Source organism: Heptranchias perlo, chromosome 45 (genome assembly GCF_035084215.1).
Source record: "Heptranchias perlo isolate sHepPer1 chromosome 45, sHepPer1.hap1, whole genome shotgun sequence".
Classification (NCBI taxonomy): domain Eukaryota; kingdom Metazoa; phylum Chordata; class Chondrichthyes; order Hexanchiformes; family Hexanchidae; genus Heptranchias; species Heptranchias perlo.
The window spans coordinates 3,058,481-3,077,496 of NC_090369.1; the positions used below are offsets into that span (position 1 = coordinate 3,058,481).

General features: G+C 44.9%; 1 protein-coding gene across 5 annotated transcripts in view; it reads right to left on the minus strand.

Moving 5' to 3' along the window:
• The window catches only part of LOC137306816 (IQ motif and SEC7 domain-containing protein 1-like), a 98,646-nt gene that overhangs the window by 55,326 nt on the left and 24,304 nt on the right, over positions 1-19,016 (minus strand). Inside the window, exon 1 of one of the 5 annotated variants that reach the window (XM_067976210.1) lies at positions 342-731. The exons of the other annotated variants lie outside the window; for them this stretch is intronic. Within the exon in view, the coding sequence (XP_067832311.1) occupies positions 342-406 (65 nt within the window). The 5' untranslated portion in view covers positions 407-731. Of the gene's footprint in view, positions 1-341; positions 732-19,016 lie in introns of those variants that run through there. 5 annotated transcript variants of the gene reach the window in all.

The following is a 19,016-nucleotide window of genomic DNA, read 5'->3' on the forward strand; positions in this document are numbered from 1 at the left end:
ACAGACACAGAGAGAGACAGCGAGAGAAAGAGACACAGACACAGAGACACTGCAAGAGCGAGAAAGACTGACAGAGAGAATGACAGAGACAGATAGACAGAGAGACATATCGAGAGAGAGATAGAGGGAGAGAGATTAATAGACAGATAGAGATGGAGCAGGGCTTGTGATAGAACCAGAAATGGGCTTCAGGGTGAGGGGGGCAGCCCGTGACAGGGTGCTTTCAAAAACTACGAGAAGAATGAAGGAACAGACGGGAGAACAATTATCTGGAGTCCCGCGCCGGGCTCTGAACACAGTTCGAGGCCTCTCCGGTCGGCTGACAGCAGGTCTGAGCTTACCACCTCGAAAGCTTGTCGTTTAGCATGGACTGGGTCTTCTCAGAGGCACAGTGCAGGCACCACATGGTTTGAGAAGAGGAAAGAAAAGAGAGCCCCTAAATCCCTCAGTCTTGTCTTTCTTTCTCTCTCTCTCTCTCTCTAAGCCACCATTTCCACAGCTGTTTTGTCTTGACAACGACTCGCTGCTCAGGCTCCTCCCATAGCTGAGACAGTCAGTTCTGCTTGTACCTTGTTCTCCCTATCCACCCCCTCCCTTCCCCTGCTCCTTCTTTTCCAAGATGTACAAGGCTCCTGTTGCTGGGGCGACGGCCCTAGGGAGGGCAAAGGTCAGGCCTCGAATAGCTGGGCCTGCGTCTCCAATCTTTGAAAACAGTACTATATATATAAAAAAGAAAGGAAATGAAAAGAAAGTGATGCTATGGGAGGTGAGAGAGCAGGGGAACAGCGAGGGAGGAAGATCCCAGCAAACCCTTGCGATCGCCAACAACAGAAGCATGTGACGCACTAAAATTCGAAGCCTTAAACCCCCCCCCCCCGCCCGACTTGTCCCCAGCGTTCTTGGCAGCTGAAGAGAGAATGTCAGATGTTTTCCATCCTGGTATTCACAGGAGGAGTTAAGTAAAATTGCTCCCTGTGATGGCAAATGTGCAATAAACAAACACAAATGAGGGGATTAAGAGGGAGAATCACACTGGGCATTGAGGAGAAGCACAATGATGCCATTTTGGTTTCTCTTAAAGCGCCCTATACGCTGCGGAGTAAATTCATGGGTATCTTCCATCCCCCTCTGAACCCCCCTACTCTTCCACAATGTCCCTTACTGGGGTACGGTTCCACTCCTTGAAATGCCGTAACCTACTGGGCTCCGGACCAAGTGCTGGAAAGTAGGATTAAGTTGGATAGCTCTTTTTCAGCCAACACGGATACGATGGGCCAAATGGCCTCCTTCTGTGCCTTAGCTTTCTATGACTCTAGGCCTCATCCAAAACAGTGAGTGCCTGACAGGGTATGGGACCATGGGGTGCAGGATCAAAGCCAGGCCCTGATCCTGCCCTCACCCGATGTCCATGTACACCAGGCGTATTTTCCAGCACAGGTCGCTGGACGGGGATCAGGAGCGGAAGCCCAGGCTGATTTCCTCCCTACATCACTTAGGGAACACTGAGGCTGATTGTCATCCCCCCTCCCCCCACCCCCGCCGCCCGCCTCACCAATCCCAGCTGAGATCAGCCATCTCAACACAGAGCGGGGATGGAACCTGGGGCCTGCGTGGGCTTGTTGGTTCAGTGACACTCCGGCTGCCACATTTATCAACCGAGCCAGGGAGGGGTGGGAAGCTTACCGCACATGGTTTTGAGTGAAATCCTCAGTGCATCCTACCCTCCATAACACCAGAAACCCAAGAGGCTGTGTCAGCCACCACATCGAACAACAGCGCTATATTCAATGGAGAAATGGATTTGGGGTTAGATATGGGATGGGAGTTAGCCCCCCACAGTCGAATAGCCTGCTGAGACTCATTGCGTGCGTGCACTCGCCTGTGAAGACTGGCCACTTAGGCGAGGGACCAGATGGGAGGGGAGGGGAGAAAATTAGAGGGAAGATAGAACGTGTTTGGGCCTCGCTTCTTGACATGATTGAGGTGCATGGAGAGGGGGTTTTCAGAGGGCGGTTGGAGGGGGAGAGGAAGGGGGCTGAAAGACAAGAGCACCTCCAAGAAACAACTTCTGTAATCCTTCAACTCGACATTTGTGCACAGCACTCTCCAAAGAAAAAGTACCTCATTAAAAAAACACAACCTCCAGGGCAGGAGAAATGGTCTCCAACTGCTGACAAGGCCTCGTTGCTATGGACAACCAGTGCCAGGTTTTCCCCTTTCCTCCTCCCTAGCCGGTAGCCATCTCCCAGCATTCCCTGGAGGGGGCTCAATCACGCACTGTGAGGGAATTGAGCACTGCCCCGGTCTGTTATAGAAACAGTTGTTTGAAGCTTTGATTAGCACCACCTTCTTTAACCCAAGCTGGCCTGTTTCTTGTTAATGCTAGGAACACAGGGTGTGCTGCACGTATAATGCTTAGGCCACTTTCACAACATGTATTCAAAGGTCCCCAGGCGCCACGCAGAGATGGGCACAAAGTGGTCAGCGGAGGCTGGGCGAGGGGAGATGGGGCGAGGGGGGAGAGGGGAGCCTGAGTGAGGGGGGAGATGGGAGGCTGGGAGAGGGGAGGTGGGGCAAGGGAAGGTTGGGTGAGAGGAAGCAGGGTGAGGGGGGGAGGGGGGAGGCTGAGCGAGAGGAGGCGGGGTGAGGGGAGGTGGGGCAAGGGTGGAGAGGTGAGGCTACGTGAGAGGAGGCTGGGTGAGGGGAGGCTGGGCGAGAGGAGGCGGGGCGAGGGGAGGTGGGGCAAGGGTGGAGGGGTAAGGCTATGCGAGAGAAGGCTGGGTGAGGGGGGAGAGGGGAGGCTGGGCGAAAGGAGGTAGGGAGAGGGGAGGTGGGGCGAGAGGAGGCTGGGCAAGGGAAGGCAGGACGAGGAGGGAGAGGGGAGGCTGGGTGAAGGGTTGTAGGGTGAGGGGAGGAGCAGTGAAGGTAGTCCAGCAGTCACTGCCGGAGGTGGTAAGTTCAAATCTCACCGTGGAAATTGAATTCAATTAATCTGGTGATTTGTGAGCTGACACCAGAAGTAAATCATCCCTAGTTGCCCCTGCAGTCCACAATGCAGTTCGGTAGAGAGTTCAAGGACTTTGACCCAGCGACAATGAAGGAACCTGCCCTGTGAATGTTTGATGGAGCAAGTGTAGAGGGAGCTTTACTCTGTATCTAACCCGTGCTGTACCTGCCCTGGGAGTGTTTGATGGGACAGTGTAGAGGGAGCTTTGCTCTGTATCTAACCCGTGCTGTACCTGCCCTGGGAGTGTTTGATGGGACAGTGTAGAGAGAGCTTTATTCTGTATCTAACCCATGCAGTACCCACCGTTGGAGTGTTTGATGGGACAGTGCAAAGGGAGCTTTATTCTGTATCTAATCCGTGCTGTACCTGCCCTCGGAGTGTTTGATGGGACAGTGTAGAGTGAGCTTTACTCTGTATCTAACCCGTGTAGTACCTGCCCTATGAGTGTTTGATGGAACAGTGTCGAGGGAGCTTTATTCTGTATCTAATCCGTGCTGTACCTGCCCTCGGAGTGTTTGATGGGATAGTGTAGAGTGAGCTTTACTCTGTATCTAACCCATGTAGTACCTGCCCTGGGAGTGTTTGATGGGACAGTGTATAGGGAGCTTTACTCTGTATCTAACCCATGCTGTAGCTGCCCTAGGATTGTTTGATGGGACACTGTAGAGTGAGCTTTACTCTGTATCTAACCCGTGTAGTACCTGCCCTGGGAGTGTTTGATGGGACAGTGTACAGGGAGCTTTGCTCTGTATCTAACCCGTGCTGTACCTGCCCTGGGAGTGTTTGATGGGACAGTGTAGAGACAGCTTTATTCTGTATCTAACCCGTGCAGTACCCACCGTTGGAGTGTTTGATGGGACAGTGCAAAGGGAGCTTTATTCTGTATCTAATCCGTGCTGTACCTGCCCTCGGAGTGTTTGATGGGACAGTGTAGAGTGAGCTTTACTCTGTATCTAACCCGTGTAGTACCTGCCCTATGAGTGTTTGATGGAACAGTGTCGAGGGAGCTTTATTCTGTATCTAATCCGTGCTGTACCTGCCCTCGGAGTGTTTGATGGGATAGTGTAGAGTGAGCTTTACTCTGTATCTAACCCATGTAGTACCTGCCCTGGGAGTGTTTGATGGGACAGTGTATAGGAAGCTTTACTCTGTATCTAACCCATGCTGTAGCTGCCCTAGGATTGTTTGATGGGACACTGTAGAGTGAGCTTTACTCTGTAACTAACCCGTGTAGTACCTGCCCTGGGAGTGTTTGATGGGACAGTGTACAGGGAGCTTTACTCTGTATCTAACCCATGCTGTAGCTGCCCTAGGATTGTTTGATGGGACACTGTAGAGTGAGCTTTACTCTGTATCTAACCCGTGTAGTACCTGCCCTGGGAGTGTTTGATGGGACAGTGTATAGGGAGCTTTACTCTGTATCTAACCCATGCTGTAGCTGCCCTAGGATTGTTTGATGGGACACTGTAGAGGGAGTTTTACTCTTACCAGAATGATACCGGGGCTTCGAGGGTTTAATGAGGAGGAGAGGTTGCATAAACTTGGCTTGTATTTCCTTGAGTTTAGAAGATTGAGGAGTAATCTGGTTGAGGTGTTTAAGGTGATTAAAGGATTGGATAGGGTGGATACGGAGAAAATATTTCCTCTGGTGGGGGGAAATCCAGAACAAGGGGGCACAATCTTAAAATTAGAGCCAGGACTGTTTCGATGAGAAATCAGGAAGCACTTTTTCACATAAAGGGTAGTGGAAATCTGGAATTCTCTTTCCCAAAAGGCTTTGGATGCTGGGAGTCAATTGGAGCTTTCAAGACTGAAATCGATAGATTTTTGTTGGGTATGGGTATCAAGGGATATGGCCTACGGCAGAGTACCTCAAATGGGGTTGAGGTACAAATTAGCCATTGTCTAATTGAAAGGCGGAGCAGGCTTGAGGGGCTGAATGGCCTCCTCCTGTTCCTATTTTCCTTCCGGCTGTTCTGAGTTGATACCTGAAAGAATCAACCCGGCAGTAACACGTAGCGATGGATAAAATCTGGTTACTGGCTGACAAGGAACGATCAACTGGGAAAACCAGTTGTCTGTTGGCATCATATCAGCACTGTTTACATTCTATTCTCTGGCTAGTTGCTAAAATGCTGGGGCGTGGCTCCTGGATTTTTCCAAAACCAGTTCTTCCGGATGTTTCCCCACAACATCAATTCCTCAAAGCGGTCCTTGGGAGACATCCCATGTTCACGGGCTCCATTAATCCATCAAGTATCAGTGACCTTTTGGAAAACTTCTATGCAGCCTGCCTAGTCACTCTACCCTGTTGGGGGAGTAACCAATGACTGATCTACCTGTTTGTCCATCTTCACCCACTCCCCCCTCCCTGTCACTTAACACGGGGGTTCTTGGGGCTGTCCATCTTCCAGCACATCGCCCAAGTGGCCATTCTCAAAAAGCGACACTGGACAGTGACATCATTCATTTCCGTCTCTTGCCCTCTCTGGGTCAGTAATGGAAATTACCAGAAAGTCACTTGTTCCACCCTCCTTGACCACAGGACTGAGCAGATAACACATCTGCAAGCTTCAAAACTATTGGGGTGACAACACAACATAAAATTTGTTTATTTCTGCCCAAACTGATTGCACCCAATCCCCCTTGTCAATTTTAGCTCGTTATCGTTCTCTCTATCTTGTTGCACAGTTTCAGATAAGCTGCTCAGTCTCACTTCCTGTTGTGCAGGGAGGCTTTATCAAAACTTTGGGCCTTACAATGAGTCATCAGCTGCAGCAAAACCGTATCCCAATCCTATCCAACCACAATCCATGATCCAATCCTATCCTGCCTCAATCCATGATCCAATCCTATCCAACCGAATCCATGATCCAATCCTATCCTGCCTCAATCCATGATCCAATCCTATCCAACCACAATCCATGATCCACTCCTATCCAACCTCAATCCATGATCCAATCCTATCCTGCCTCAATCCATGATCCAATCCTATCCTGCCTCAATCCATGATCCAATCCTATCCAACCACAATCCATGATCCACTCCTATCCAACCTCAATCCATGATCCAATCCTATCCTGCCTCAATCCATGATCCAATCCTATCCAACCACAATCCATGATCCACTCCTATCCAACCACAATCCATGATCCAATCCTATCCTGCCTCAATCCATGATCCAATCCTATCCAACCACAATCCATGATCCAATCCTATCCAACCACAATCCATGATCCAATCCTATCCTGCCTCAATCCATGATCCAATCCTATCCAACCACAATCCATGATCCAATCCTATCCAATCACAATCCATGATCCAATCCTATCCTGCCTCAATCCATGATCCAATCCTATCCAACCACAATCCATGATCCAATCCTATCCTGCCTCAATCCATGATCCAATCCTATCCAATCACAATCCATGATCCAATCCTATCCTGCCTCAATCCATGATCCAATCCTATCCAATCACAATCCATGATCCAATCCTATCCTGCCTCAATCCATGATCCAATCCTATCCAACCACAATCCATGATCCAATCCTATCCAATCACAATCCATGATCCAATCCTATCCTGCCTCAATCCATGATCCAATCCTATCCAACCACAATCCATGATCCAATCCTATCCTGCCTCAATCCATGATCCAATCCTATCCAATCACAATCCATGATCCAATCCTATCCTGCCTCAATCCATGATCCAATCCTATCCAACCACAATCCATGATCCAATCCTATCCTGCCTCAATCCATGATCCAATCCTATCCAACCACAATCCATGATCCAATCCTATCCAATCACAATCCATGATCCAATCCTATCCTGCCTCAATCCATGATCCAATCCTATCCAACCACAATCCATGATCCAATCCTATCCTGCCTCAATCCATGATCCAATCCTATCCAATCACAATCCATGATCCAATCCTATCCTGCCTCAATCCATGATCCAATCCTATCCAATCACAATCCATGATCCAATCCTATCCTGCCTCAATCCATGATCCAATCCTATCCAACCACAATCCATGATCCAATCCTATCCTGCCTCAATCCATGATCCAATCCTATCCAACCACAATCCATGATCCAATCCTATCCTGCCTCAATCCATGATCCAATCCTATCCAACCACAATCCATGATCCAATCCTATCCATCCTCAATCCATGATCCAATCCTATCCTGCCTCAATCCACGATCCAATCCTATGTAAATCCATGACCCAATCCTATCCAATCACAATCCATGATCCAATCCTATCCATCCTCAATCCATGACCCAATCCTAGGCAACCACAATCCATGACCCAATCCTATCCAACCACAATCCATGATCCAATCCTATCCAACCACAATCCATGATCCAATCCTATCCAACCTCAATCCACGATCCAATCCTATCCAACCACAATCCATGATCCAATCCTATCCAACCTCAATCCATGATCCAATCCTATCCAACCACAATCCATGATCCAATCCTATCCAACCACAATCCATGACCCAATCCTATCCAACCACAATCCATGATCCAATCCTATCCAACCTCAATCCATGATCCAATCCTATCCAACCACAATCCATGATCCAATCCTATCCAACCTCAATCCATGATCCAATCCTATCCAACCACAATCCATGATCCAATCCTATCCAATCACAATCCATGATCCAATCCTATCCAACCACAATCCATGATCCAATCCTATCCAACCACAATCCATGATCCAATCCTATCCAACCACAATCCATGACCCAATCCTATCCAACCACAATCCATGATCCAATCCTATCCAACCTCAATCCATGATCAAATCCTATCCAACCTCAATCCATGACCCAATCCTAGGCAACCACAATCCATGATCCAATCCTATCCATCCTCAATCCATGACCCAATCCTATCCAACCACAATCCATGATCCAATCCTATCCAACCTCAATCCATGATCAAATCCTATCCAACCTCAATCCATGACCCAATCCTAGGCAACCACAATCCATGATCCAATCCTATCCATCCTCAAACCATGATCCAATCCTATCCAACCACAATCCATGATCCAATCCTATCCAACCACAATCCATGATCCAATCCTATCCAACCACAATCCATGATCCAATCCTATCCAACCTCAATCCACGATCCAATCCTATCCAACCACAATCCATGATCCAATCCTATCCAACCACAATCCATGATCCAATCCTATCCAACCTCAATCCACGATCCAATCCTATCCAACCACAATCCATGATCCACTCCTATCCAACCACAATCCATGATCCAATCCTATCCAACCACAATCCATGATCCAATCCTATCCAACCACAATCCATGATCCAATCCTATCCTGCCTCAATCCATGATCCAATCCTATCCAACCACAATCCATGATCCAATCCTATCCAACCACAATCCATGATCCAATCCTATCCAACCACAATCCATGGTCCAATCCTATCCAACCACAATCCATGGTCCAATCCTATCCAACCACAATCCATGATAAAGTGAACTGGAAAATTAGGTTAAGTGATAGGTCAGTAGAGATGCAGTGGCAGACATTTAATGAGATATTTCATAACACTCAGCAAAGATATATTCCAGTGAGAATGAGAGACTCTAGGGGAAGGACATATCATCCGTGGTTAACTAGTATCAAATTGAAAGAAAAAGCATACAATTCCGCGTAGATTAGTGGCAGGTCAGAAGATTGAACAGAATATAAAAAACAGCAGAGAATGACTAAAAGAATAATAAATAGGGAGAAATTAGAGTACGAGAGAAAGCTAGCTAGAAATATAAAAACAGATAGTAAGAGTTTCTACAAGTATTTAAAAAGGAAAAGAGTAAATAAAGTGAGCGTTGGTCCTCTAGAGAGTGAGACTGGGGAATTAATAATGGAGAACAAGGAAATGGCAGATGAATTGAACAGATATTTTGTGTCCATCTTCACTGTAGAGGATACAAATAATATGCCAGAAATAATTGTGAATCAAGAGGTGAAAGGGAGGGAGGAACTTAAAACATTTACAATCACCTGGGAAAGGGTTCTAAAAAAATTATTAGAACTAAAAGCTGATAAGTCCCCAGGTCCTGATGGACTTCATCCTAGGGTCTTAAAAGTAGTGGCTGCAGAGATAGTAGATGCATTTATATTAATTTTCCAAAATTCCCTAGATTCTGGAAGGGTCCCATCAGATTGGAAAATAGTGAACGTAACTCCTCTATTCAAGAAAGCAGGGAGACAGAAAGCAGGAAACTACAGGCCAGTTAGCTTAACATCTGTCATAGGGAAAATGCTAGAATATTATTAAGGAGGTTATAGCAGGGCACTTAGAAATCTCAATGCAACTAGGCAGAGTCAACACGGTTTTGTGAAAGGGAAATTGTGTTTGACTAATCTATTAGAGTTCTTTGAGGAAGTAACAAGCAACGTGGATAAAGGGGATCCTGTGGATGTGGTGTACTTGGATTTCCAGAAGGCTTTTGACAAGGTGCCACACAAAATAAGAGCTCATGGTGTAGGGGGTAACATATTAGCATGGATAAAGGATTGGTTAGCTAACAGGAAACATAAATGGGTCATTTTCAGGTTGGCAAGATGTAACGAATGGAGTGCTTGGGCCTCAACTATTTACAATCTATATCAATGACTTGGATGAAGGGACCGAACGTACGGTTGCTGAATTTGCTGATGACACAAATGTAGGTAGGAAAGTAAGTTGTGAAGAGGACAAAGGAGTCTGCAAAGGGATATAGATAGGTTAAGTGAGTGGGCAAAAATGTGACATGTGGGAAAATGTGAACTTGTCCACTTTGGCAGGAGGAATAGAAAAGCAGTATATTATTTAAATGGAGAGAGAATGCAGAACTCTGAGGTACAGAGGGATCTGGGTGTCCTAGTACATGAATCACAAAAAGTTAGTATGCAGGTACAGCAAGTGATTAGGAAGGCAAATGGAATGTTGTCATTTATTGCAAGAGGAATGGAATATAAAAGTCGAGATGTTTTGCTACAGTTGCACAGGGCATTGGTGAGACCACATCTAGAATTCTGTGTGCAGTTTTGGTCTCTTTATTTAAGAAAGGACATAATTGCTTTAGAGGCGGTTCAGAGAAGGTTCACTCGACTGATTCCTGGGATGAGGGGGTTATCTTATGAGGAAAGGTTGGACAAGTTGGGCCTGTATACATGGAGTTTAGAAGAATGAGAGGTGATCTTATTGAAACATGTAAGATCCTGAGAGGACTTAAAGGGGCAGATGCTGAGAGGATGTTTCCCCTTGTGGGAGAGACTAGAACGGGGGGACACAGTTTAAAAATAAGGAGTCTCCCATTTAAGACAGAGATGAGGAGAATTTTTTTCTCTCAGAGGGTCGTGAGTCTGTGGAACTCCCTTCCTCAGAGAGCAGAGGAGGCAGGGTCATTGAATATTTTTAAGGCTGAGTTAGATAGATTCCTGATTAACAAGGGAGTCAAAGGTTATAGTAGGTAGACGGGAAAGTAGGGTTGAGGTCACAATCAGATCAGCCATGATCTTAACAAATGGCAGAGCAAGCTCGAGGGGCCGAATGGCCTACTCCTGCTCTAATTTGTATGTTTGTATGATCCAATCCTATCCAACCTCAATCCATAATCCAATCCTATCCAACCTCAATCCATAATCCAATCCTATCCAACCTCAATCCATGATCCAATCCTATCCAACCTCAATCCATGATCCAATCCTATCCAACCTCAATCCATGATTCAATCCTATCCAACCTCAATCCATGATCCAATCCTATCCAACCTCAATCCATGATCCAATCCTATCCTGCCTCAAACCATGATCCAATCCTATCCAACCTCAATCCAAGATCCAATCCTATCCAACCTCAATCCATGATCCAATCCTATCAAACCTCAATCCATAATCCATAAGGGTAGTAGGCAGAAGGCTGGAAATTATAGACCAGTTAGCCTAACATCTGTGGTGGGTAAAATTTTGGAGTCTATTATTAAGGAGACAGTAGCGGAACATTTGGATAAATATAATTTAATAGGACAAAGTCAGCATGGCTTTACGAAGGGGAAGTCATGTCTGACAAATTTGCTTGAGTTCTTTGAGGATATAACGTACAGAGTGGATAAAGGGGAACCAGTGGATGTAGTGTATTTAGACTTCCAGAAGGCATTCGACAAGGTGCCACATAAAAGATTATTGCTCAAGATAAAGAATCACTGGATTGGGGGTAATATTCTGGCATGGGTGGAGGATTGGTTATCTAACAGGAAGCAGAGACTGGCAACCAGTAGCCAGTGGTGTTCCGCAGGGGTCGGTGCTGGGTCCCCAACTCTTTACAATCTATATTAACGATTTGGAGGAGGGGACCGAGTGTAACATATCAAAGTTTGCGGATGATACAAAGATGGGAGGGAAAGTAGAGAGTGAGGAGGACATAAAAAACCTACAAGGTGATATAGACAGGCTGGGTGAGTGGGCGGAGATTTGGCAGATGCAATACAATGTTGGATAATGTGAAGTTATGCACTTTGGCAGGAAAAATCGGAGAGCAAGTTATTATCTCAATGGCGAGAAACTGGAAAGTACTGCAGTACAAAGGGATCTGGGGGTCCCAGTGCAAGAAAATCAAAAAGTTAGTATGCAGGTGCAGCAGGTGATCAAGAAGGCCAACGGAATGTTGGCTTTTATTGCTAGGGGGATAGAATATAAAAACAGGGAGGTATTGCTGCAGTTATATAAGGTATCGGTGAGACCGCACCTGGAATACTGCATACAGTTTTGGTGTCCATACTTAAGAAACGACATACTTGCTCTCGAGGCAGTACAAAGAAGGTTCACTCGGTTAATCCCGGGGATGAGAGGGCAGACATATGAGGAGAGGTTGAGTAGATTGGGACTCTACTCAATGGAGTTCAGAAGAATGAGAGGCGATCTTATTGAAACATATAAGATTGTGAAGGGGCTTGATCGGGTGGATGCGGTAAGGATGTTCCCAAGGATGGGTGAAACTAGAACGAGGGGGCATAATCTTAGGATAAGGGGATGCTCTTTCAAAACTGAGATGAGGAGAAACTTCTTCACTCAGAGGGTGGTAGGTCTGTGGAATTTGCTGCCCCAGGAAGCTGTGGAAGCTACATCATTAAATAAATTTAAAACAGAAATAGACAGTTTTCTAGAAGTAAAGGGAATTAGGGGTTACGGGGAGCGGGCAGGAAATTGGACATGATTTTAGATTTGAGGTTAGGACCAGATCAGCCATGATCTTATTGAATGGTGGAGCAGGCTCGAGGGGCCGATTGGCCTACTCCTGCTCCTATTTCTTATGTTCTTATGTTCTTATAATCCAATCCTATCCAACCTCAATCCATGGTCCAATCCTATCCAACCTCAATCCATGATCCAATCCTATCCAACCTCAATCCATGATCCAATCCTATCCAACCTCAATCCATGATCCAATCCTATCCAACCTCAATCCATGATCCAATCCTATCCAACCTCAATCCATGATCCAATCCTATCCAATCACAATCCATGATCCAATCCTATCCAACCTCAATCCATGATTCAATCCTATCCAACCTCAATCCATGATCCAATCCTATCCAATCACAATCCATGATCCAATCCTATCCAATCACAATCCATGATCCAATCCTATCCAACCTCAATCCATGATCCAATCCTATCCAATCACAATCCATGATCCAATCCTATCCAATCACAATCCATGATCCAATCCTATTCAACCTCAAACCATGATCCAATCCTATCCAACCTCAATCCATGATCCAATCCTATCCAACCTCAATCCATGATCCAATCCTATCCAACCTCAATCCATGATCCAATCCTATCCAACCTCAATCCATGACCCAATCCTATCCAACCTCGATCCATGATCCAATCCTATCCAATCACAATCCATGATCCAATCCTATCCAATCACAATCCATGATCCAATCCTATCCAATCACAATCCATGATCCAATCCTATCCAACCTCAATCCATGATCCAATCCTATCCAATCACAATCCATGATCCAATCCTATCCAATCACAATCCATGATCCAATCCTATCCAACCTCAATCCATGATCCAATCCTATCCAACCTCAATCCATGATCCAATCCTATCCAACCTCAATCCATGACCCAATCCTATCCAACCTCGATCCATGATCCAATCCTATCCAACCTCAATCCATGATCCAATCCTATCCAACCTCAATCCATGATCCAATCCTATCCAACCTCGATCCATGATCCAATCCTATCCAACCTCAATCCATGATCAAATCCTATCCAACCTCAATCCATGATCCAATCCTATCCAATCACAATCCATGATCCAATCCTATGCAATCACAATCCATGATCCAATCCTATCCAACCTCAATCCATGATCCAATCCTATCCAACCTCAATCCATGATCCAATCCTATCCAACCTCAATCCATGATCCAATCCTATCCAACCTCAATCCATGATCCAATCCTATCCAATCACAATCCATGATCCAATCCTATCCAACCTCAATCCATGATCCAATCCTATCCAATCACAATCCATGATCCAATCCTATCCAATCACAATCCATGATCCAATCCTATCCAACCTCAAACCATGATCCAATCCTATCCAATCACAATCCATGATCCAATCCTATCCAACCTCAATCCATGATCCAATCCTATCCAACCTCAATCCATGGTCCAATCCTATCCAACCACAATCCACGATCCAATCCTATCCAACCACAATCCATGATCCAATCCTATCCAACCTCAATCCATGATCCAATCCTATCCAACCTCAATCCATGATCCACTCCTATCCAATCACAATCCATGATCCAATCCTATCCAACCTCAATCCATGATCCAATCCTATCCAACCTCAATCCATGATCCACTCCTATCCAACCTCAATCCATGATCCAATCCTATCCAACCTCAATCCATGATCCAATCCTATCCAACCTCAATCCATGATCCAATCCTATCCAACCTCAATCCATGATCCAATCCTATCCAATCACAATCCATGGTCCAATCCTATCCAATCACAATCCATGATCCAATCCTATCCAACCTCAATCCATGATCCAATCCTATTCAACCTCAAACCATGATCCAATCCTATCCAACCTCAATCCATGATCCAATCCTATCCAACCACAATCCATGATCCAATCCTATCCAACCTCAATCCATGATCCAATCCTATCCAATCACAATCCATGATCCAATCCTATCCAACCTCAATCCATGGTCCAATCCTATCCAACCACAATCCACGATCCAATCCTATCCAACCACAATCCATGATCCAATCCTATCCAACCTCAATCCATGATCCAATCCTATCCAACCTCAATCCATGATCCAATCCTATCCAACCTCAATCCATGATCCAATCCTATCCAACCTCAATCCATGATCCAATCCTATCCAACCTCAATCCATGATCCAATCCTATCCAATCACAATCCATGATCCAATCCTATCCAACCTCAATCCATGATCCAATCCTATCCAACCTCAATCCATGATCCAATCCTATCCAATCACAATCCATGATCCAATCCTATCCAATCACAATCCATGATCCAATCCTATCCAACCTCAATCCATGATCCAATCCTATCCAATCACAATCCATGATCCAATCCTATCCAATCACAATCCATGATCCAATCCTATCCAACCTCAAACCATGATCCAATCCTATCCAATCACAATCCATGATCCAATCCTATCCTGCCTCAATCCATGATCCAATCCTATTCAACCTCAAACCATGATCCAATCCTATCCAACCTCAATCCATGATCCAATCCTATCCAACCTCAATCCATGATCCAATCCTATCCAATCACAATCCATGATCCAATCCTATCCAATCACAATCCATGATCCAATCCTATCCAACCTCAATCCATGATCCAATCCTATTCAACCTCAAACCATGATCCAATCCTATCCAACCTCAATCCATGATCCAATCCTATCCAACCTCAATCCATGATCCAATCCTATCCAATCACAATCCATGATCCAATCCTATCCAACCTCAATCCATGATCCAATCCTATCCAACCTCAATCCATGATCAAATCCTATCCAACCTCAATCCATGATCCAATCCTATCCAATCACAATCCATGATCCAATCCTATGCAATCACAATCCATGATCCAATCCTATTCAACCTCAAACCATGATCCAATCCTATCCAACCTCAATCCATGATCCAATCCTATCCAACCACAATCCATGATCCAATCCTATCCAACCACAATCCATGATCCAATCCTATCCAACCTCAATCCATGATCCAATCCTATCCAACCTCAATCCATGATCCACTCCTATCCAACCTCAATCCATGATCCAATCCTATCCAATCACAATCCATGATCCAATCCTATCCAATCACAATCCATGATCCAATCCTATCCAACCTCAAACCATGATCCAATCCTATCCTGCCTCAATCCATGATCCAATCCTATCCAACCTCAATCCATGACCCAATCCTATCCAACCTCGATCCATGATCCAATCCTATCCAACCTCAATCCATGATCAAATCCTATCCAACCTCAATCCATGATCCAATCCTATCCAATCACAATCCATGATCCAATCCTATGCAATCACAATCCATGATCCAATCCTATCCAACCTCAATCCATGATCCAATCCTATCCAACCTCAATCCATGACCCAATCCTATCCAACCTCGATCCATGATCCAATCCTATCCAACCTCAATCCATGATCAAATCCTATCCAACCTCAATCCATGATCCAATCCTATCCAATCACAATCCATGATCCAATCCTATGCAATCACAATCCATGATCCAATCCTATCCAACCTCAATCCATGATCCAATCCTATCCAACCTCAATCCATGATCCAATCCTATCCAACCTCAATCCATGATCCAATCCTATCCAATCACAATCCATGATCCAATCCTATCCAATCACAATCCATGATCCAATCCTATCCAACCTCAATCCATGATCCAATCCTATCCAATCACAATCCATGATCCAATCCTATCCAATCACAATCCATGATCCAATCCTATCCAACCTCAAACCATGATCCAATCCTATCCTGCCTCAATCCATGATCCAATCCTATCCAACCTCAATCCATGGTCCAATCCTATCCAACCACAATCCACGATCCAATCCTATCCAACCACAATCCATGATCCAATCCTATCCAACCTCAATCCATGATCCAATCCTATCCAACCTCAATCCATGATCCAATCCTATCCAACCTCAATCCATGATCCACTCCTATCCAACCTCAATCCATGATCCAATCCTATCCAACCTCAATCCATGATCCAATCCTATCCAACCTCAATCCATGATCCAATCCTATCCAATCACAATCCATGATCCAATCCTATCCAATCACAATCCATGATCCAATCCTATCCAACCTCAATCCATGATCCAATCCTATCCAATCACAATCCATGATCCAATCCTATCCAATCACAATCCATGATCCAATCCTATCCAACCTCAATCCATGATCCAATCCTATTCAACCTCAAACCATGATCCAATCCTATCCAACCTCAATCCATGATCCAATCCTATCCAACCACAATCCATGATCCAATCCTATCCAACCTCAATCCATGATCCAATCCTATCCAATCACAATCCATGATCCAATCCTATCCAACCTCAATCCATGGTCCAATCCTATCCAATCACAATCCATGATCCAATCCTATCCAACCTCAATCCATGATCCAATCCTATCCAACCTCAATCCATGATCCAATCCTATCCAACCACAATCCACGATCCAATCCTATCCAACCACAATCCATGATCCAATCCTATCCAACCTCAATCCATGATCCAATCCTATCCAACCTCAATCCATGATCCAATCCTATCCAACCTCAATCCATGATCCAATCCTATCCAATCACAATCCATGATCCAATCCTATCCAATCACAATCCATGATCCAATCCTATCCAACCTCAATCCATGATCCAATCCTATCCAATCACAATCCATGATCCAATCCTATCCAATCACAATCCATGATCCAATCCTATCCAACCTCAAACCATGATCCAATCCTATCCAATCACAATCCATGATCCAATCCTATCCTGCCTCAATCCATGATCCAATCCTATTCAACCTCAAACCATGATCCAATCCTATCCAACCTCAATCCATGATCCAATCCTATCCAACCTCAATCCATGATCCAATCCTATCCAATCACAATCCATGATCCAATCCTATCCAACCTCAATCCATGATCCAATCCTATTCAACCTCAAACCATGATCCAATCCTATCCAACCTCAATCCATGATCCAATCCTATCCAACCTCAATCCATGATCCAATCCTATCCAATCACAATCCATGATCCAATCCTATCCAACCTCAATCCATGATCCAATCCTATCCAACCTCAATCCATGATCAAATCCTATCCAACCTCAATCCATGATCCAATCCTATCCAATCACAATCCATGATCCAATCCTATGCAATCACAATCCATGATCCAATCCTATCCAACCTCAATCCATGATCCAATCCTATCCAACCTCAATCCATGATCCAATCCTATCCAATCACAATCCATGATCCAATCCTATCCAATCACAATCCATGATCCAATCCTATCCAACCTCAATCCATGATCCAATCCTATCCAATCACAATCCATGATCCAATCCTATCCAATCACAATCCATGATCCAATCCTATCCAACCTCAAACCATGATCCAATCCTATCCAACCACAATCCACGATCCAATCCTATCCAACCACAATCCATGATCCAATCCTATCCAACCTCAATCCATGATCCAATCCTATCCAACCTCAATCCATGATCCAATCCTATCCAACCTCAATCCATGATCCAATCCTATCCAATCACAATCCATGATCCAATCCTATCCAATCACAATCCATGATCCAATCCTATCCAACCTCAATCCATGATCCAATCCTATCCAACCTCAATCCATGGTCCAATCCTATCCAACCACAATCCACGATCCAATCCTATCCAACCACAATCCATGATCCAATCCTATCCAACCTCAATCCATGATCCAATCCTATCCAACCTCAATCCATGATCCACTCCTATCCAACCTCAATCCATGATCCAATCCTATCCAACCTCAATCCATGATCCAATCCTATCCAACCTCAATCCATGATCCAATCCTATCCAATCACAATCCATGATCCAATCCTATCCAATCACAATCCATGATCCAATCCTATCCAACCTCAATCCATGATCCAATCCTATCCAATCACAATCCATGATCCAATCCTATCCAATCACAATCCATGATCCAATCCTATCCAACCTCAAACCATGATCCAATCCTATCCAATCACAATCCATGATCCAATCCTATCCTGCCTCAATCCATGATCCAATCCTATTCAACCTCAAACCATGATCCAATCCTATCCAATCACAATCCATGATCCAATCCTATCCAATCACAATCCATGATCCAATCCTATTCAACCTCAATCCATGATCCAATCCTATCCAACCTCAATCCATGATCCAATCCTATCCAATCACAATCCATGATCCAATCCTATCCAACCTCAATCCATGATCCAATCCTATTCAACCTCAAACCATGATCCAATCCTATCCAACCTCAATCCATGATCCAATCCTATCCAACCTCAATCCATGATCCAATCCTATCCAACCTCAATCCATGATCCAATCCTATCCAATCACAATCCATGATCCAATCCTATCCAATCACAATCCATGATCCAACCCTATCCAACCTCAATCCATGATCCAATCCTATCCAATCACAATCCATGATCCAATCCTATCCATCCTCAATCCATGATCCAATCCTATCCAATCACAATCCATGATCCAACCCTATCCAACCTCAATCCATGA